General features: G+C 30.1%; 1 protein-coding gene across 2 annotated transcripts in view; it reads left to right on the forward strand.

Annotated features, from left to right (window-relative positions):
* The window catches only part of LOC107447565 (NPC intracellular cholesterol transporter 1), a 98131-nt gene that overhangs the window by 58248 nt on the left and 16404 nt on the right, over nt 1-23479 (forward strand). For both annotated transcript variants that reach the window (XM_071181910.1, XM_043049807.2), the window contains exons 7-17: nt 1272-1575; nt 3954-4086; nt 6463-6665; nt 7780-7956; nt 9831-9891; nt 12120-12248; nt 12326-12508; nt 18886-19000; nt 19749-19876; nt 20851-20991; nt 21073-21162. In XM_071181910.1, coding sequence (XP_071038011.1) covers nt 1272-1575; nt 3954-4086; nt 6463-6665; nt 7780-7956; nt 9831-9891; nt 12120-12248; nt 12326-12508; nt 18886-19000; nt 19749-19876; nt 20851-20991; nt 21073-21162 — 1664 coding nt within the window. The remainder of the gene's footprint in view (nt 1-1271; nt 1576-3953; nt 4087-6462; nt 6666-7779; nt 7957-9830; nt 9892-12119; nt 12249-12325; nt 12509-18885; nt 19001-19748; nt 19877-20850; nt 20992-21072; nt 21163-23479) is intronic.

The raw sequence follows: 23479 nt of genomic DNA on the forward strand, positions 1-23479 counted from the left end.
GTTAACCTAAAAATTATGAATAACTGTAACAAAGTTACATGTTATAAAAATAGCATAATATTTGCTAAAATATGTTGTTTTATATTACATAGTCGTCAAAAAAGACTTTTAATTATATGTTATTATTAAATTAGTAATTCTACTTTAAAAAAAATGCTGATTTGGAGTTCCCAAAAACCTATAAAACTTATTGTTCCAAAATTGTCAAAGCCAACACATTCAATTAATCCTTCTATTTGGTCTTTCTTGTATTCTTAAATTCTCTTGTATTGATTGTATGTTGATTCATTTGAAGCCTAATTTTATTTGCCTTATTATTGGATGCATTTGTATTATAAATATGAAACTCAAATTTGATTTGTCAAAAATTCATATTATAAAAAAATGTGCAATTTTTATTTTTTAGTTAAGGTAATAAATATAGTAATTTGTACATAGGCTGAAAAAAGACAATAGCTAATATAAAATTAAAAATTAAATGAAAGAATGGATAACAATTATTAAGCATCAAAAACTGAGAGCTGGCTACGCACAGCATTGCAGGAGATATGCTTGTTATAAAATCAAATTTAATGTATATGAAAGCTATTTAAGGAAAAGTTCCTGACCAAAGGAAGTCTTCCTTGCTGTCTCTCTGGTTCAGTTATTGGTATGTCATAGATATTTTGTTTGTCTAGAATTAGAATGACATAAATACTTTTTCAAAGGAAATGATTCCTTGTGCAGCGATTGAATTTCATAAAAATCCATATGAATATGTTGACCAGAAATAGAAGTATGGCTTTAATTCAATGTATATTTTTTTATTACTTATTCTTATTTATTTTTAGCTAGAATTAACTGGTTAGTTGGAATATTTTACTATGCAGTATTGTTTGCTGCATGTTTTCTCAATTTATTTACAGTTTTCAAATCTGCACTTATTTCTTGCAATGTAGACATCCTTAGGAAATAATTTTTCAAACAACCTCATTTCAATACAGTGTTCACTTTCTTACTGTAGGAAATGACTCATAAAATGAATCAAGAAAAGTCCTTAAGAATTAAATTACCAGAAATCAATTCAAAATTTAAAAAAAAAAATAGTTTGGTATTGTGTTGAAGGAGAGAATTTCGTGAATTTACTTTTTTTCAATAACATATAATAATAGCAAATAAGTAACAAATTCAGATTTTTCATTATACTGTGAAGTTTCTGATATCAATGTTTAGCTTTATTTTCCTAAATTACAGACTTTTTTTGATGGACTCTAACATTAATATTTATGTAGATCCTGTGATAACATCGAGAAGTCGGAGATCTCCGTCGACCACTCAAAAATCTGTCCAGAGACCCTCTAAGATACGAATGTTTGGTTACAGCCTCGAAGGACACTTGGAAAAAAATTTCATGAGTTGGAGTCTTTTTGTGGCCAGACGACCCATCAGCATAATGGTGTCCTCACTTTTTGTTTGCCTTCTTCTTTCTTCAGGACTTCTGCTCAATTTTGATGTCACCACAAATCCTGTAGATTTGTGGGTGTCGGCTAGCAGTGAGGCACGTCACGATATGGAGTATTTTAACAATCACTTTGGGTAATATTTTTAATTCCTCATGACTTTTATTCTGAAATGGGATTTTAAGAAAAAAATATATGCATTAGTTACACGTATTTAATCAAAATGTTTAAAAATCTATTTTTTTCTCTTTCTCTCACTCGTTCTTTCGTTTTCAGATTTAATTTTTAAATCCGATATCATCTTTCACTTTTGTACTAATGTAATTGTAATGAAGAACAATATATAGCTGAATAGTATATTTATTTTATAATCTCTTTATATTTTTTGGGTGGGAGGAGGAGCCATGCATTAGCTACAAGAATTAACTTAGCAACTTTGAAATAAGATAATGTATATCTTTTGTTTTTGACTTTTAGTGTATAGACATTTTTCCAAATGAATAATATTCATATATTTAGTTATAAAAACAATTTATGTGATGATTACTTTTATCTGTATAAAATGAATGAGTTAGTTTCAAAATTAATTATTTTAAAAATAATAATATTGAATAGATTTCTAAACATAGTTTTAGGTTTTAAAAGCATAAATGAAAAGCATATTTTTAAGAAAAGTTTACTACAACTGGTAAATATTAATAATGGCATACTAGAATCATTAAAACAAATTAGTGTAGGTCTCTATTGTGCAGCATTGGGTTTCTAAACTTTTTTATATAAAAAAGATGAATTAAATATTTTTTAATAGTATTACTTTTAGGACTACCTTAATTTTTCCAATATACACAATATCAGTAATGAACTCAGCTTTGTCTAACTATAATGTTCAGTATTTGATAGATTGTACATTGCTTAAAATCATAAAATTTTTTTATAAGAAAATAAGTTTTTTTGTTGTTAAAATTAAAACAAAAAAACAAAAAAACAATATGAAATTAAGTAGGGGCATTAGAGGTTTTAAAAATAATAAATTTGTATTATTTTAGAGGTCATAATTTAAACTTATATTTAAGTTTACACTTTTGTAATTATTTATTTACTTGTTTTTTTCCCCAAAGGTATCTTCTGACTGTCAAATAATTCTTATCGAGAGTGAATTTTTAAATAGGCTGTAATATTTTATATTAATTCTTCCTGCTTTACAAGTTTTGCTTTCTTTAATATCTACTATGCATTTTAAATAAGTTGTAAAATATATTAAAACATTCTATGACTAGTTTATTATTTTACATGCATGTTTTATGTATGTAGATTTGTTTTTATTATTAATAAAAATAAATTATAATTTAACTTTTATTTTTATCAAATAATTCCTAGTACCATTAAATAAACAACACAAAATATAGAAGTAGTACAGAAAGTTATACATGCTTCAAAATTTGCATATAGTATGTAGAATAATAACCATCCTTGGTTTTGTTTATCAATGGATCTCAACTTGTATTTTTGTTGCAGTTGTTTCTGAAATGATAAAGAAAATTTCTTGAAAAATCAATACAAAATTATTAATTTTAATCTTTTTTTTCTTTTTAAATTCTAAACTAAAACAATTTTTTTTTTCATTTTGATTCTAATACATGCATTAAACTAATGTTGTGTATAATATAAGTTTATAATATAAGTACATACAATGGATCTTGGTTTGGTTATCAATGGATCTCAACTTGTATTTTTGTTGCAGTTGTTTCTGAAATGATCGAGAAAATTTCTTGAAAAATAAATACAAAATTATTAATTTTAATCTTCTTTTTCTTTTTAAATTATTATCAATGGTATAGAGAGCTGACCGTGAAATTTTCGGAATCAATTCACTCAACCCAGAAATTGTGAACCAACGATTTCCGCAAATCGCCTGATCCACGTGCTGAAAAAGATCATCGATTGACACTGACTTCCTTCTCTGGCCGCCTGCATCATGAACATCTGTGTGTCCAGCATCAAAGTTCCTGCACCATTTCCGCACATTGCTATCACTAAGGAACGCTTCTCCATACGCTTTACTCGTTCGTCTATGAATTTCAGCTGCATTGCTTCCTTCAGCATGCAGAAATCGAATGACTGAATGCAATTCACATTTGGTGGGAGACTCTATTTTTCGAAGCATGTGTATGTGCTCCATACGTAATCTAAAATGACAACAGATAATCCACGCTGTACCCTGGCCAACTAAAGACACAGCACAAGACGTCTGCGCACAGACCTAGCGGATTTTCCTCGAAGTTTTCCTTTAGCGACCAATCGGACCTTGAAAAAAATAATAACCCTCGTAATATAAGTATATAAATTTTCAATGAAATTGGCTTGTTTATATCAAAAATTAAGTTCACTATAATTTTCAAAAGAAAAGTATTAAAACTATTTTATTCTTTGCTTTTATAAATTATTTTATATCATGTATATTTGTGTTAATAATAGTTTTGTGTTTCATTTACTGTTTTTCTTTCTTTTTACTAGGCCATTCTATCGCATTGAACAAGTTATCATAACACCAACAAAACAAGAAAGCTTTTTTCATCCCATAGTGGTAAATCATGAAATAAAAAATATCTCATGGGGACCCATTTTCCAACAAGATTTTCTTTTAGCAGTAAGTTTTAAGTAGTACATTTAAAAAAAAAATATCTGGAATTGTGAAAAAAAATGCTTTGTTTTATGAGAGAAGTCAAGTCTTTTATAAAAAGTAATTTTAATTAAAATTACTTTTTAAGTCAATATAATGTAAAGGATATTTTTAGCATATTAATTTCAGTTTCAGTAAGGTAAATGGTTTGCCAAAATAAGAATAGATTAGATAAAGAGAGAAATACAGTAGTGCTCGCAGTCCACTATTCAGAGATAAACTAAGGTTGGAGGAGTGTACTACATATTCTGTAATACTAGTTAAGCAATTTACATGAGAACATTTAAAGTGAATATAAAATGTTGCTAAAAATAATTATCCACTAAAACATAAAAGCGCACTTTATATATGTTCTTTTGTATCAGAAAGTGATTGTACCTCTTTTTTACTTGAGCATAGTGTTTCCTAATGTTACAAATAGTAGCCCTTCGATTGCATCCAAATATTATATGAAAGGGTAATTGAAAATCATGTTACAAAGTTGATGTCTACTAGTTATGAAAGCTTATACACCCTGAGGAGGTTTACGCATCCCTTTTGGATATAGCTTATCATAAACAGCCACCATTCGATGTTGAATATCTGTTAGCCTCTATTTTGTTGCCACTAAAAGCTGCGTTAAAATGTGTGACTCTGTTCTACCTGCATTCTTTTTTAATGTGATTTAACATTCATTCGAATGCTATCATGTGAATTAATTATTCAGTTTGACATCCGAAAAATCCACATAAAACGTTAATATGAATTAATACTATTTGTAACTGAAGGAACATAAAAGAGAATAAAGAATACAATTTAACAAGCTTCAACTTTGACTTAAGTACTTTGGTACTGCAGAAAAGGAAAGATGTCATGATCTTTGCACAGCAAATGAAAAAGAATTGCCAAACACACATTGTTAGCAACATTACCCACGTAAGTTGAGTGCATGAGAAAATGTCATCTCCAAAAACTGGTTTCACAAAAAAGGAGAAAGGTCTAAATTTTGTTTGAGGTCAATCAATCAATAATAAGACCCCTTTTATTACATATTTATCTAACACAGTTATAGCAGTTTACTCTTCTTACTTTTATCTGGTCACTTATTTAATTTTTGCAACCTATTTATAATTCTCTCTCAACTTCAACTATAATAATCTGACTGTTTTTTACTATTCATTTGATAATTATATTTTGTATTTGATATTTTTCTTTTGATTTAGGATCTCATGAAAAAATAACGAGCAATTTCTTTGCATTAATGATCTCAAACAGGTGCAAAAAATATTAAGAAATTTTTTTATAACTGTTGTTGAACTGTGAATGACTTTTAGATGGAACTAACCCACATTTGCCTTACATGGAGTGGAAAGCCACTAAAACCTCCCACGGTTAGCCTGACGGCAAGGGTACTCTGACCCATGATTCCTCTACCACTGATTATATTTTATGCCAGCACTGTGGGAGCCATGTGCGGAATTCGTATCAACCAGCCATCGTTGTGATTTGAACCGGGTTCATCTCATTGGAATCCAAACACTCTATTCCCTGAGTCATCACAGCTCAAGAAATTTGTTTGCATTATGAGTTATACTGAACATTTTTTAACTGTGATTTTAAAATGTCCAGAGCCATGAAATTAGCCTTATTAACTGTTGGCCTGGTTTAAAAAGAGATACATTTTCAGAACAGTTATAACATTAATAAATACAAATCCTTTGGCTTAAACAAAGTTTTAACATGAGATAACTAAAACCTACAGTAGGCATGCTAACTAAAACTAAAGATTCCAATAATTTAAAATCTTCTATAACTCCATGGATTTAAGATCTGATTACAGAACTTAGAAAACAATAAAAATTGCAGTAAAGTAAAACTCTGAATTTTTTTAATGACTTGTGATTTTCTAGCACAATTTTTTTACTTAACAAACATACGCTTATTATTATTACCTAACTTATTTAACCTATAGCAACATATCCCTATTTTTCTCATGTGGAATAATTTATTGACCTTCCTGTGCTTAAATTGAAAGTATTATTTCATTTTTCTGAACTCTGTTAATCTTTTATATAATAATCATATTTCATAAATCACATCTAAAATAGAGCAATTTACATTACCAATGATAAGTGAAGCTGTTACAACATATTAATTAAATTTTAATTCACCATTTTGAAATTTAAAAGAAAAAGTTGACTAATATTCCAAAAAGAGGTTGTAAAATTTTCTGACATAAATAATTCTGGTTTTTGAGCATAATTTGATCTAAAAATGTTAAGCTATTTTTGCTCTAATCTAAACTAAAAATAAATCTTATTTTAAAACCTGTACATAATTTTTTGGACTTTTCTTTTAATGTAGGCTTTGGATTTGCAAATGGAGATTGAAAAAATAACTGCTGTGTTGAATGATTCAACTCTTCATTTGAAAGACATTTGTTTATCACCATTAAAACCACTCAACTCTGAATGTGTTATACAAAGTCCTTTTGCATTTTTTCAAAACAAAGCTGAGAGTTTTCAAAATGTAACTGATTACCTGACGCATTTTAAGAGCTGTTCACTGTGAGTACATTTAGAGTCAACTAAGTGTGTCATTACATTTTTAATATATTTATAGTTATACAGTTGTCGACGTTCGATGTAAGCAGAAATTCGGAAGTTACAACATGGCGTTACTATATGAGACACAAAATTAAAGCAAATATAGTAGAATCCATAATTACTGGTCTTATTTTGAGAAAAACATTAAAAGAATTATGAAACTGATAGAATAATTTACTCTAACACTGTTTTTTTATGTTCATAAAGTGCAAGTATATGCATTAAAAGTTGAAAATTATAAAAAAATTTTATGAATAATTTTTTTTGTATTTAGTTTTTTTATAATCTATATCTATTAATGCTACACATAACGTTTAGAAAGCCATTCATTGCTTTTTTTAGATTTTGAAAATTTCTTTCAAGAGAATGATGGCAATAAATTAAAACAATTACATCACGATTTTTAATTATTGTAAGCACAGTGTTTTGCAGGATTTTGAATATTTTAAGCAATTTGTGGTTTTGGTGTATTTTTTTCCCACTTAAATTACTGTTCTATGCATATATCGTTAATTTATTTATGAGCTGCAATTTTTGCTAGAAATCACCAGGCATCTAAAGAACCGTTAAATCAAGGTAAAGATAAAATCGAAGGATGTCAATACTACTTGTTTTAACTCTAAAATAAGCCACCTCTTACAATACTTCACAAAAAGAGAGAATATAATTTTCATAAGAGAAAAATTGAATTTATTGATCATCAGGAGTTAAAATGATGATTGTGTCTTACTGTGTACTAAATTATTATTTAACACATATTATGTAGTTAACTGTTATACCGTTAACATTTACTGACTGTAAAGACCCAGTAGAACTCATAGCAAAATACTGTACTTTTGGTGTTTATATTTTAATAGAAAATCGAAACTATTAATTGTCTTTATGTAATTCCATGAAGTAAAAAGCAGGTATGCTTCTTTGCATTTCATTATATGCTGGTTTCTAAAAAAATGAACTCCTGTTAAGTTACTTAATTGCTTAACACTTCATTGCCTCATCATCTTTATCTCTCTTTTTTTTAAAACTTATTATACTGAAATAACTGTCACCTGAATTATTATAATAATATTTGTAGAACTCCAAGTGATCATAAATGTTTTGCACTCTATGGTGGGCCTATAGACTCTGCATCTCTTGTTTTTGGAGGTTTTGAATCTTCTTATGACTCTGCTCAGGCGATCATTATAACCATTCCTGTCACCAACTACAATGATGAAATAAATAATGCTAAGGCCAAAGCTTGGGAAAACGAGTAAGTATTTGTTTTTAATACACTCTGAGCAAATTGTTGGAACTAATGTTAACACTAAATTATGGGTGGTCTTTTTAATGTGAATGTGAACAACAATCCTGAGCTCTTGACCTGCTCTACTTCCTGTTAGAAAGTATACGGCTGCTCACTGCAGCTTATTCTGCAAGGCGATATTTTCAAACAGTTAATTTTGTTTTTAACAAAATAAATAAATTATATAATTTCTGAGCTCAAATCTGCTGTATTTTATAAGATATGAATGATATTAAGTAATTCTGGTGAGTTTAAAGTGAAAATTTGTTATTTAGCGATGTAAACAAGGTGACATGGTCGCCATATTTAGAATGAACTCGCTTTTTTAGCAGTTCTGAGAACTCTTTTTACTTGTTTATTACTGTTTGTTCTTACTGCAAATCATTCACCATCATACATTAGTGTTAACGTATTGTTCGAGCAGTGAGATTAAGTTCATATTATAAATTATCATTTAGGTTTAAACTTCGAAGATGGCATATTGCTGACAAGGTAAGAAATGTTTTATAACGATTATTTTTTTCTAATGGTGGTTCTTAACGTCTTTAAATATCAGTCGCATATTATCTTCATCTAGTTAAATATCTTCAAATGGCAATTCTTATAACGATTCTTATTTTAAACACAGATAATTAATCCGGTAACAAATGCATGTATACAAGAAATACTACTCAAGAGAGTCTCAAAATACAATGATCATGTTGTGAACCAAATGGCTTCGAAGCAGACCAAAACAGAAAGCCAAAATTATAGGCAGTCAAGAGCTCGCAGCGCTCCCTAGTGTAGAAAACACTATACATATAAACTACATAGTACAATATTTTTATGTATTTTCTAAAATTCATCCTACTAATTCATGGCTACTAATTATTAAGACATGAAAATTTTAAGCTTTAAAGAGGTGACTTTCTGTGTCTACTCAGAGGTGACATCCGAGTGCGAGAGATTAATATTTTAACGCATCTCCATGTTAGTTTAGATGTTTATATTTTCTGCTGCACTTTAGTTGAATAAAATTATCTTATTGTTCATTTGTTTTACACAAACAATGCTCATGGCCTCATGCTTTCTCCCATGTGAACAAAAATAAACGAGTTGCAAATCTCCCCTCTTTTAGATGCTTATGAAATAATTAAATGACTGCCAATGTATTAGAAACATTCATTGTTGTTGCCTATCCTTTTCATCTGACATACGTCAGAAAAGCTTCAAGACTGCAAGCAAATCTGCAACAAAAAGGGAATCTGATGTAAGATCCACCTTAGAAAGTCCAAGGCAAACCAGAATATGTTCCGGCAAAGCATTTTTTTGTAATTAGGAAGATCTTTCGGCCCCCCTCAAAAATAAACAACTTAAGAGAGCCACTTGGAAATCTAGCCAGAGCAGTATGGGCTCTACAATCGCATTTTATATCCAACAGGGGATGTCCTATGATACCCGTGGTCTGTAGGTGGTATATGCCACAATAGATGAAGCTTGGATCTTTCAATGGAGCAGAGTTCCCTATAAGTAAGTGGCTGTTTCACCTTCACTTCCCTCTTCTGCTACCTCATTACTGCAAATATCCACTCATATACTATTGGAGGTGGACATCGTGATTCTCAGAGATTGTCCTTAGTTTGTGTAGAATGAAAACACTGGTTTTGTCACTTACATTCATTGTAGTTTCTTTTACCAGTTTTTGTGATTATCTAAAATAGAATTTAGTTTAATCTAATCTTCAACCTAAAAAATGTGTTTATATTGTTCTGGAAAAAGTTAAACCATTGTGCACATATTTTAAAATTATGATTTTAGTTTCTTAAAGAATCATCAAGCAAATTCTGTTTTTTTTTTTTTAGATTCTTAGAGTTTATTGGAAATTTTTCCCATCCTTTGATGAGTATTGCTTATAAAGCTGAAGTAAGTATCTAAATTTTATTTTTAATTGGATTTAGATTAAATATTTTTTTCTAAGCACATAATTTGTTCCACCAAACGGCACCTCAATTCTGTCATTTCTTGATTATGAGTTGATCAAAATTTTCTAATTTAGATGTGGTTAAAAAGTAGAAGATAGTAGATACTATCGATAAAAAATGGCAAAACAAGCATTGCATTAGCTTGGAGGCATGTGACCTATGTAAAAAAATATGATCGACAGTTTTTGTAGAGCTGAATTTATGATAGAAGTAGAAAATGCTATTGGTTTGTACCCAGAACTGGAATTAGTGCTGAACCTGAAAATTAAATATGACGAGAAAATATGGGAGAGTTTTTAAATCACTAATTTTTTCTCAAAACATAACATTTGAAGATTTGTCCGAATTAGACTTTGAAGTGTATTATGATCTGTAGACCAATAATGAAATGATTTTTCAATCATTTTTTTTTTCTCTGGTCTGAATATGAAGAAGAAGTTGATGTTCTAGAATTTGTTACTTGGCATTACTCCGCCCAAGATGTCTCGTTAGAAATTAACTTTATTTTGGTGGTTCGACTTGACTTGTTCCGTCTATTTTTAGTATAGAGTTTGCTGAAATTTGATAAAATTTTTTTCTGGCCAAGCACTCTCTAGCTCGAGATGTAATGTTTGAGATGAAAGCCATTTCTTCCTCCCTGTGGCAGAATTTGTTTTAGGCTTTCTGTGACAAACCTCTATAGCACTAATGTCTTTCTGCAAGAAGCTATTAATAATAATTAATATGCATGTTATTAATTAAATTTTTAAATTTAAATTAACAGAAACGTTGTATTTACAAAAAAACCCTATTTGGATGTAATAAAATTTCATGTATTTTAAAAAAAAAATTATTATGCAATATTTTTTTATTCTAATATCATGGGCGATATTCTCATATTTTGTAAGAAGACAACACATTAATTATTTCTTTTTCCGCATTTAGTAAATCATCATCACATTTTAAAAAAAAGAATTAAAAATCGTAAAATCCGTGAGAGAAAAGAAAAGCAATTTTTTTCCCAAATAAGAATTTAAAAAATCAGGAGTATTTCTTCCCCTCTGAATATAATTGTAGAGGAAAAAAATCTTTCAAACATTTCTACAAAAAAGAAATTTTTTGCTTCAATATTTTTTATTTTTCCTTCTTCTCAAATAAGAATCAAAAAATTTCGAACATTTCTTTCATTGTAACATTCTGCGACAATGTCGCTATGTCGCTGCAATTCTGCCACAGGGCTTAGAGATATAAGGCCAAAATTCAAGGAATTATAAGATACATTATTTGAGATTACTTATTTTTGGATGATGATATCTAATACTATTATATTGCTCCTTTGTTTATCATATTTTAACCAAATAGTTTATATAGATCTGTTTTGAAGGTGGTAAAACACATGAAATCTTCTTTATAAAGAAATTGATCACTTCAAGTTAAAATATTTACTCTATTGAAAATTATGTTGAATCGGTAAAAGGAGAAAAAAAGGACTTCCCCAGCTAGCACGCTTTGATAGTATACGCTCACACAGTAAATTTTTCCTGTTTAGCCTAATTTTATTTAATAATTCATCTAAGATCATTATAACAATTAAGTATGCAAGCATTTACAGTTTGAACTGTAGAGTTGTAAATTTACAGAATGTATTGTAAATGTACTGAAATGTACAGTTGAAAGTTATAGTTTGATCTTTAATAGTACCTGAATGCAGTGTACGAAAATGTTCGTTATATTAAAAGAGGATTGCAAAACTGACCCAAAACAAACAAAATGCTAGCCTTAACTTCAAACCACACTAGCCTACACATAAACCAATAAACAAAAACTTTGAACGCATTCATGCGCCCAATCTTTTTGAAAGAGTCGAACATTGTTGTTTACCTCAGATTAAAATTAAAAGAGAAACAAAAAACTTGTAATCAAAAGCTCATATTAGAGATCAACTCTCTGTGAGACATTATTCAAAATTATAAAGAACTGCAGTCTCTATTTAGTGCTGTTAAAATTGTGATCATGGGTTGTTAGTGTAAGAAACGCTCTCTCCCACGTATGATATTATGGGCCGTGAAAGGCGAATCGCATAATCATGTATATGTGAACAAGATCAGGAATGGATCAATGTTTCAAAATCTTTAGTCTGTAAGATACATTCAAAAGTTTATTTATGGTTGTCTTTTATTCTTATTTCAGAGATCGATTCAAGATGAGATAGAAAGAGGGAGCCATTCTGACATTCTTACTGTTGCGATCAGTTACATACTAATGTTTATTTACATAACTGTTTCCTTAGGAGAATTTCATGAATGTAAAACATTACTGGTAGGTCTTAAATATGCTTTTTTTTTTTGGAAAATTTTTAGTGATGCTTTAAATATCTTTTCTTTGCATTTTACTAGCTAGAGTCCAAGTTTACTCTTGGCTTCTTTGGAGTCCTGATTGTGCTTGTTTCTGTTATTTCTTCATTGGGGATCTTTTCTTTTCTGGGTGTTCCGGCAACTTTGATTATTGTAGAAGTTATTCCATTTTTGGTACTGGCCGTGGGAGTTGATAATATCTTTATATTGGTACAAGCCTTTCAGGTATGAATTATGTATGTCTTTCTGTTCTTTTTTTTTTCCAGTTTAAGCCGAATTAGGTTATTCTTTATTGCACTTTAAATTGCGTTTACAATATATGCTTGTACATGATATGTGTGTATGTATGTACAGTACACAAAAAATAGAACCACCGTAAAATGTTTTTGATCTAATGATTGGATTTTCATGTTTTTGAACTCAATCTTTATGATTTGAGGTGGTTACTTTAAATATATTAATTAATTAGTGCAGGTGATAATTTAAGTTTCAAAATAAGACACAAAATGTACTTTCTTTGATTATACATACCTTTTTATCGATGAATTTGAATTTTTAACCCTGAAAATATGGGGGATTGCGGCAATTCGGAAATTTAGTTTCAATGATTTGGTTTGGAGAGAGGTCGAAAGTTTGGTCCCTTTAACATTAATTGTATTTTTTGTGTATTTCGCCATATATCGTGAATATTTTAAGATAACCAAAAAATTTTTTGCGCATAATTACAAAGTTCATTTCTCCAAAGACAATTTGATACAAAAATGATTTTTAATAACTATTTATAATTTTTTATTGTTCTATGGGGGATTGCGGCAATTCGGAAATTTAGTTTCAATGGTTTGGTTTGGAGAGAGGTCGAAAGTTTGGTCCTTTTAACATTAATTGTATTTTTTGTGTATTTCGCCATATATCATGAATATTTTAAGATAACCAAAAAATTTTTTGCACATAATTACAAAGTTCGTTTCTCCAAAGACAATTTGATACAAAAATGATTTTTAATAACTATTTATAATTTTTTATTGTTCTATGGGGGATTGCGGCAATTCGGAAATTTAGTTTCAATGGTTTGGTTTGGAGAGAGGTCGAAAGTTTGGTCCTTTTAACATTAATTGTATTTTTTGTGTATTTCGCCATATATCATGAATATTTTAAGATAACCAAAAAATTTTTTGCACATAATTACAAAGTTCGTTTCTCCAAAGACAATTTGATACAAAAATGATTTTTAATAACTATTTATAATTTTTTATTGTTCTATGGGGGATTGCGGCAATTCGGAAATTTAGTTTCAATGGTTTGGTTTGGAGAGAGGTCGAAAGTTTGGTCCTTTTAACATTAATTGTATTTTTTGTGTATTTCGCCATATATCATGAATATTTTAAGATAACCAAAAAATTTTTTGCACATAATTACAAAGTTCGTTTCTCCAAAGGTAACTAGATGCAAAAATGATTTTATAACTATTAATAATTTTTCATTGTTCTATTTAACACTAGGCGAAAAAAATTTTTAATTGTAATGTATGCACATATTCACATTATTTTAAAAAATATTATAAGGCAAAACAAAAAATTTAATCGAAATCGGTCGATTAGTTTCTGAGAAATCGAATTTTTAACATACAATATTACGAAACTATTTGACTGATTCAAAATATTTAGCTTCAAATCTATTTCCATTATTAGGCATGATTATTTTTCACATGTATTATTATTATCTTGCGGTTTCTAAATCAACTATTGATAAGAAATTAATATTTCCTAAATTTTACTGGTAAGACATTGGATTTATATTATTTCAATTTATATTTATGTTTTTTACCTTCAATTTACAATAATAAATAGATATCTTCTAAAAGTGTTTTTGGTTTATTGATGCATCAATGCAATTATGTACAAGTTTTATAAATGCTCGAAAGCATCAAGCAAAAGTTGATTAATTATACATGTATGTATGTTACATAAATATATACATGTATCATAGATCAATCTGTACATTTATTAGAAATAGTAAGAAGATCAATATTCAGAAAACCTTATATAATCATAGGCATTTATGCAAACTAACACGAATTGATTAAGAACAGTTTGCTACAGTAAGTTCTCAGTTATTCTCACAGCTACCTTATTAATAATAGTGTGGTGGTTGGTTGTGTCCAGGAGATGAATAGATTGAGTTTACATTTAAGTATAAAAAGGGAAAATATGAAACAAGAGCAACTGGTGAAAATGACATAGACAGTTACTGATCGCGGTTATGATTAAGTTAAGTTCAGTCGCCGCACTCTCCCCCGCCAGTATCAGGGTGCTGATGTGTAACGATTGGGGAAGGTAACTCTACGGCCTGATCTAGTCCTTTGTTCAGTTGTCTTTGATATGTCCAGAGAATCTTTTGGTAGATTCGGTTCTTTTGAGGGAAAAGTTTGGATCTTGTTTGGTTCGGATTGAAATAGTCGAAATGCTGGTTGGAGACGGTTAATAGAAATAGTCTGTTCTTTCTCACGTATGATGATAGTGAAATGTTTTTCACTTTTCCGGATGACTTTAAATGGTCCGTCATACGGAGGTTGTAGAGGTTTTCGAACTGAGTCCCTACGGACGAATACATGGGACAAGTTTTAAGTTCAGGGTGTATGAAAATTCTACAATTATCATGGTGTGGTGTCGGTCGAGGTATTAAGTCTTCGAATAGACGTCGTAATTTACAGACAAATTCTTGTGGAGGATCATCATTTGGAGTAGGAATCAAGAAATCACCTGGGAAGCGTAAAGTTTCACCATAGACTAGTTCAGCTGGTGTTGCATCGTTGCTCTCTTTAACTGTGGAACGCAAACCGAGGAGAACCACTGGTAGAACATCTGTCTAGTCTGTTTTTGCTACAAGGCACTTCAAAGCGGCTTTGAGTGGCCGATAAAAATTTTCTACCAAGCCATTGCTTTGAGGTTGAAAGCTTGTCGTTCGACAACGTTCAATTCCAAGCAATTTCGTCAGGCTGAGGAACAATGATGATTTAAAGTTTGTTCCTCTGTCTGCCAAAACGGGCAATCCAGCCTGTGAAAAATGCTGATGCAATAGTGGTTGCTGACATGTCTGTTACAGGGATAACTTCTGGCCAACGTGTATAACGGTATATGCACGTTTCTGATGCAAGGACAGTTCCCTGCCTCCTACACAGGCCGGTCAGCGTTTGATCTGTTAAAATTTATAAAATAGATTTGCATTGGGGGGTAAACGTTGCAACCATATTGTTTTAAGAAACTCCTCAGTTACTGAATCGGTAGCAACTTCTCGCATTTGTCGTAGGAGAAGAGAGGGTTTTTGGTCTCCTAATTTAAGTTCTGAAAGTAGTTTTCAAATGCCTTCCCTTTCCGAATTCGAAAATTCGGTGATGAGATGTTCTTTTAAGTACCATATTTATTAGTTGCAGGGGGTGAAAATCACAAATCTGATACATGAGATAGCGTTTCTGCATTGATATGTGCAATAAAACTTGCGTATTTAGTTTCATCTTTGGTTATGTTAGATAAAGTAAATGCACTTTCAACTTGTAAAAAGCAAAGTTTAATATTTGTACGCCAAAAGGGGGGTAATTTAAGTACAACCTTATCTATGTGAGTATTTTCAGCGTTATTCGACTGCATATTAAAATGTAATAATGTATATATGTAATGAAATTAAATTAATATACAGTATGCATTCCGACAGAAATTAAGAAACAAAAATTGAAAAGCTGCAGTACCATTTTTATTAAACTTCCGATATCCAAAGAGAAACAAGTTATTCCATTTGAAACATAATCTCCTTAATATTTGATCGTCAGGCTGTCACCACTGTAGTAGTTGGTTGTGTCCAGGTGATGAATAGATTGAGTTTACATTTTAATTAGTCTTTATTTTACATTTAAGTATAAAAAGGGAAAATATGAAACAAGAACAGCACGTCATTCTACAATAGCATTTAGGATTCTTCTGGTGAAAGTGACAGAGACAGTTACTGATCGCGGTTACAATTAAGTTAAGTTCAGTCACCGCAATAGTAATAACTGTTAAAAAAAACTGTGAGTGTTAATTATTATTATTTTATTTCTGTTTACCTCCTTTCAAGTAATATGTTAACTTAATTCTTGTTGTTATTTTTTAAAAAAATTGTTAATACAGTGTTCCCACGGTCCTTGAAAGTCCTTGAATTTTTTTGTTGCTAAATTTAGGTCCTTGAAAGTGCTTGAAAAACGTCTTAGGTCCTTGAAAAACTTGATAGGTCCTTGAATTTGTCCAATACTGCCGGCGGCCCTTTTTATAAAACACCCGCGGATCTTTCTCGTTCTTTCTGTTTTGTTCCCGAGCTCTCTCACGTGGTTTTTAACGCCACCGTTTCTAACCGGGCCTAGCGTCTTGGTGTCTGCCAAGCGCGCGGAGCACAGCAGACAATCAATGCGTTCGGGGCGAGACTCCACTTCATCTTCTGTCGCATATGCTTAGATCTTCTTTTTTCTTATCGAAACTGGAATACTCTCGAATTTCGTAACAATATGTACCTTGTAGTTTTCAATAAATTTGCCGTTTTACCATCCGCACTTGTCCTTACGTTTGCGTCATTTCAAAACTTTATTGTAAAGCGTATTCGCAAAGGCACGGCTTCGTATTTGTGTTATGTAGTTTAGACTAGTTATGCCTGGGAAGTGCTATTTTAATCCCCAATGGATGGATAATCAAGCTTATAAAGAATGGATTTTATCGATGCCCGAAAAGAAGTTCAGAGCCAAGTGCCGATTATGCATGAAGGAGATCGATATCGCGAAAATGGAAGAATCTGCTCTGAAATCACACATGAAAGAAAGGTAAAACAAAAAAGCAGTCTCATGCCCTGAGTTCTCTTTTTCCAAAGACATCAACATCTAATTCATCTGGTGTAAATACTCCTTCAACATCGTGTGCCCCATGTGAAACAGAAACTTTAGTGGCCGAGGTAACATTGTCTTCTTATCTGGTCAAAAGGAATGTGCTTGATGCTGAAATTCTCTGGAGTCTGAAGTGCATCACTAGTAATTATTCATGTAACTCCTGTGAAGGGATTAGTAAATTGTTCTCCAAAATGTTTGCTGATAGCTGTATAGCGAGACAATTTTTTTGTAGTGCCACAAAGTGAGCCTATTTGGGCTCCTTTGGATTGGCACTATACTTCAAAGGGATTCTTATAAATGAGCTGAAGAATGTTGATTGCTACACTGTACTCTTTGATGAGACGTTAAATCAGTCTCTACAATCTAAGCAGATGGACATTATGGTAAGGAATTGATAATAAAGTTTGCACTAAGTATCTTACCTCCCAATTTATGGGTCATGGAACTGCAGAAAATATTTTGTCCTCTTTTTACAAATGCATGGATGATGGTTAAAAGCTCTCTAAAATACTTCAATTATCCATGGATGGACCCTATGTCAATTGGAAATTCTATTAGAAGCTTCAGTGTGAATTAAAAGAGAAATATTCCCACCAGGTCATATTCATTGGCAGTTGTGGATTACACATAACGAATAATGCTTTTAAACATGGTGAAAATGGGATATGTTCCTTCTAATTTTTATTTTCAGAAAGAATTGTTGCTGCATAACATTTAGAGAAGGTTGTGTAAATTATGGATGAATAATTTCAGAAACGATGTTTAATAGAGGAGAGGAGGGGGTTATGGAATAGTCATGGAATATGGAATACCTAAGATTTAGCTCTGTCTTTCATGCAGCCTTCACATGGAAATACACAGGATTAAAGGATTTCACCATTAACACCTCATTACCATTAGTTATAGATTGTGCTGAAAATGATTTTGTGAATTAATATGTAAAACCAGTAGGGTTGTTTTTAAAAAAATATAAATTTTAGTCCATAATACATATACTCTCTTCTCTCTATATAGGCAAAGCATTTAGGTATTATATTTGAAATTAATTATTGCCACAACAAGCATTGTTGCTTCTAGTAAAATAGAAGAGAATAATTTTTAAAATTGGTCTTAGATTAAGGTCCTTGAAAATTTTGTTGAGGTCCTTGAAAAGTCCTGGAAAGTCCTTGAATTTCAATCTCATCATAGAGTGGGAACCCTGTAATATTTATTTTTAATAACAAGTAATGTTTCGTGTTTTTGTAATGTTTTTTATTACACAAATGAAACAGAACAGAAAAATTAGAAAAATTGAAATTTATACTATTAGTTACAAAAATCAAGGAAATTTGATAAAATAAGTTTGAAAAGTCTGGGTTTTTTTTCTGAGTGTTTCTGGTAAATGTTAACATTATAAATTTAATGTAGTTTTGTTTACATATTAAATCACAATATTTTGTTTTTAACTGAAAGCTATGACTATCTCTCTCATATGACTCTGGAATGAATTTCAATTTGAATCAGAATTTTTTTTTATATTACAATACTGTTTCACCTAATGCCTTTTGGTAAATCAACCTTTGGTTCATAAGGATGAAACTTTTAAAGTTTTATCAATGGCAAAAGAAGTGTTTATAGATTTAAAAATCGTACCTTACTTTTAATCCAGCATATATAATATACAGAGAGAGGATTAATATTACAGAGATTAATATTACAGAGAGAAGAAAAAAAAGCTAATCAAACATTGGATGAAAGGATTGGATTTGTGGTTGGAAAAGTTGCACCCAGCATGCTTTTATCCAGCATCTCCATGTCCAGTTGTTTTTTCATTGGTATGTGTTGATTTTATTCATTATTTTTCCATTGTTAATCTATTTAGTTAAAAAAAAAATGAAAATTGTGTTTCATTCATTTAACATTCATTTCTGCTTTATAAATTATTTTAGATTCTCTAAATATCAATTGTAATTCTTTTTTTAAATTAAAAAATAATAATGAAGTTTTTTAACTGTTATAGGATAGAATGGCCTAAACTGATAGGCAGTAAACAAAAAAATTAAATAATAAAAAAAAATTTCCCACCTTAAATAAGATTAGTTTAACAACCTTTGAATTGGTTTGATTTTATGGTTTGTTAATTTCAGAAGAACTTTGAGAAGTATTTTAATTAATAGTCAAATAATTTGTACAAATTTTGAATGAGACGTTGATGAAATGATAAATATCAGTTGTATTGAAACCATGCATGAAACAATGGATGGAGAATAAAAGTCAATTATTGCTAATAGATTCAGGGTTTATATAGCCTGGAAAAATTCTTCCTATTTCATTATTCTTTTTGGTCCAGGAACCTCTTATTCTGCACGGGATCCTGCAAAACTGATTTATATCTTACCATCATTATTTTAATTAATGTGTCATCTCAATGCAAATATTTTAAAATTGTTTTTATGTCAGACATTTTTAATAGGTTATCTTAATGAAAACAAGCATTTTATTTTATTCACATAATCTAGTGAATTTATTATGATTTATAATATTTTGATTTAATCTCTTATTATGATTATTATTTAATTTTAGGTACCCTGACAGACATGCCTGCTGTGCGTCTCTTTGCATTGTATGCAGGTGTTGCACTACTTGTGAACTTTTTTTTGCAGATGACTTGTTTTTTGGCTCTTTTCATATTAGATTGCCGACGTCAAGAAGTACGTCTTTCATTCTTTAGTTTATTCTATCTATTTTTTTTAAGAAATATCAAGGTAAACTTTAAAAGGAACTCAAATATTATAGAGAAGCATTATTATGGTTCTATATTACTTGTGCGTATAATAGAGAAATCTTAGCAATAAAAACTGTGTTTCTTATTATTCATAAAAATGATTATTTGGTTCACCTTTTCTAAATCTAAATTTTTGAGCATTTAATTGTCGTTGTAGAAACTATTGTGTTCTGTTGTGTGTACTGTATTGCAATAGGAATTTATTAATGTGTACTGCATGAATTATTACTTTATAGGCTGGAAAATTATTTCAGATTGCTTTAAACATAGATTGTTAATTACATTCAATTTTGTCTGTTTAGCATTGATCATGATGCTTGTTTATAGCACCAGGAACAGCTGCATGTTTTTTTTTATCTAATTTCAAGCATTGTTTATCATTATTAAATTATATAGGAGACGTTTTTTTTCCTTATACATTTATGCTAATATAAATTTGTTTTATGAATTATTATCTGGTTTTAAAACTTTTTAAGTGTTGGAAAACTTCTTGCAAAGTGTCAGATAAAACTAAACTCTATGGCATGACAGTCTATGAAGGTTTAAGGTCTACTGTCCCCATCCTAGTTCTCTTGAATTTGGATCTGGGGTGCAGGAACAGATGCTCTGGTTGAGTGGTCAGTTGAACTTAGAACCCCCAGTGTTTAGTACTGATTTTATCAACCCACTGAAAAGATGGAAGGCTGTGTCAACCTTGCTTTATCCAAGGATAGAACCCTGTGACATAGAAACAAAAAGCACTACCACTGTAGCCACCAGGTGTCAAAATATAAAATACATAGTTGTGATAACTAATTGTATGCAGGCCAAATTGATTCTGTTGTCAACATAGCATCATCTTCTGAGTTGTAATATAACATATAGGTAGTAAACAATGATTTTTTTAAAATTCTTTTTTAGAATCAAAGATTAGATTTATGTTGCTGCTTCAAAACTTCAAATAAGTCAAAAACAACGTCTGTGAAAGAAGGTCTTATGTTTAAAACTATTAAAAACCTCTACGCTCCATTTCTAATGAAAAATTCTGTTCGATATTTTGTTGTAAGTTCAAATCTTCCATCCCTATAGTTACATTCTCTGATTGAAGTTTTTAGTATCTATATTTATTTTTTATTTATTTAGATGACATCGTTTATTGCATGGCTTTGCTGTTCAGCTGCTGTTTTGGATAAAATCGAAATTGGATTTGATCAGAAGTTATCGGTTCCAGAGGTAATAAGCTCATCTCCAACATCACCTTGGAAAATCACTCTGGAACTCCCCAGAGTTCCAAGATACCTTGGAACCTAGTTTGAAAATCCCTGATCTATATTAAAGGATTTTTTTTATAAAAAAAATTCATTATTATAAAATTACTATTTGGTGGCTAGATATTGAAATATTAGTATTTGGCCAGCCAAATAGTTAGAAGATTAAACAGTCTGCATTAGGCAAAGTCACTATTTAGTGCATCCCTAATTAAAGCATTAATTTCTGTGCTAATACTGTGTCCCTAATTAAAACATTAATTTCTGTGCTTATACTGTCCCTAATAAAAGCATTAGTTTTGTGTCTTCTATGCTGCTTAGTTAGCTTCTGCGTGTTCTGTTTAGCTTGTAATAGTAGTGGTTATTATTTTTGTTGATATGAAATGCTTTCCAAAACATTTGTCTACTGGCAAAATATTGGAAAATAACTTTGCCTTTATTAAATTTCTCAAACTTCCAATTGGCAAAATCTATTAATATGGATTAATAGATTTCGTCAATTGGCACTTCATTTAAACTGTTCACACTCTCGGCATTTTACTTTACTTGGGCTCACCAGATGCACTTAAAATCATGTTTCACCAAAAAAGCGCTCAAAGACTATCACTGAGTACCTTCTACCACAAATATTTTAAATTTGGCAGAATAAATTAATGTAAGACTAAAATAAGTTTTTTTGCTGAAAAATCTCAATACAATAATGTAGAACAGCAGTTCCAAAACTCCTGGTCTGCAGCTTTATTCTGGACAGGGGGCGTTGATTGTGAGTCTAAGCCAAGATTAAACTAACTTGGGGTTTAATACCACAGGGTTCATAGTTTTCCTGATTTTCCAGATTAAATATATTTTGTCCTAATATTTTGCTTTTTATCCTGATATTCCTGATTTTTGTGTTTGTTCAAAACATCTCTTTTTTAAAGAACACAAATACAAATGCTGTAAAAAATAGATTTGTCAATGAGTCAAAATATTTGAATTTTTTGATTCAACCTTTTTTTATTTTAATTTATAATGATAGTAGAAACGGCAACATTTTCAACTTAGGAACCATCTGCTGATTGTATAAATGGTTCAGATATTTAGCCTTACCCACAAGTTTATTGTTTCAAACTTTTTGCCAATTTAGACATTCTATAAAAAGGAAATTCGATTATTAATTTTATATTATCAATTTTATATTATAAATATGAAAATGTGCTAATTATTTTCAACAAATACTGTATAAAATCTTGTAGGATTGGATGGAGTTTTGTAGTTTCACAGTAAGTTATTCATCTTATTCAAGCGACTTAAAAAGTGATCGATTCCAATCAAAGATACAGTAATCATGTCATAGATCTTTTAAATGATAAATTGAGGGATCGCCCACTTAAATTACTTTGGTACAAAATATGTTAGAGGCATATTCACTGTGTTTTCATTTCGAGATTATCGGAGCCCTAGTTTAAAATTATTTATTTAAGAAAATCTTTAATTCCATTACACATTAATTACATAATGGTATGGCGGAATATTAACTTATTGATGCTGATTATTTTTTTAATGCTATAGTATTAGAAAATTTGTTCATGCATTGATTAGAAACTCTTATGAGTTGTTCATTATTGATAAAATTATACTGGAAGCTGTTAAAACTTTGTGTTCTAAACGAAGTAATTTTGAAAATAAAAATTGTATTTCTTTTATTCTTCTGGTTTAAATGTCCTTTCATTGCTGCTAAGTAGAGCAACTTATACTTTTTTGTTCGATGTTTGCCTTTTTTAGAAGTAACATGATATACTTACTGTTCCCAAAAATGTCCTGTTTTATTTTAAAGATTATCCTGTTTTTTTTTTTTTGCAATTTTTTCGAAACGATTCTATAGTACTAGTAATATGGGGCATCACTCAAAAGTTCTCTGCCGAGAAGGACTTCAGACCAGGGTCGGATTAAGCGTACGCGAGGCACTAGGCCATTCAAATTTTTGGGGCCCTTAGATTAAATTTTTTTCTCGTATATTTTTTATTTCTTCAAATATAAAAATATTTATATATCTTTTCATGTAAGAAAGCATATTTAAAATTAAAATAAATAATAAATTAAATTTTACTTTATTTTATTAAATTAGAACTAAAAAATAATCATAACATTTTGAAAAATCATTGTTTTTCTTAATTTTTTAGAATTTATTTTCAAAAAATCCATTTTAAGGGGCCCCTAATCATTGGGGGCCCCAGGCCATGGCCTAGTCTGGCCTAATGGGTAATCCAGTACTATTTCAGACTAAAACTGTCCAGTGTGAA

The sequence above is a fragment of the Parasteatoda tepidariorum genome, chromosome 6 (assembly GCF_043381705.1).
Source record: "Parasteatoda tepidariorum isolate YZ-2023 chromosome 6, CAS_Ptep_4.0, whole genome shotgun sequence".
Classification (NCBI taxonomy): domain Eukaryota; kingdom Metazoa; phylum Arthropoda; class Arachnida; order Araneae; family Theridiidae; genus Parasteatoda; species Parasteatoda tepidariorum.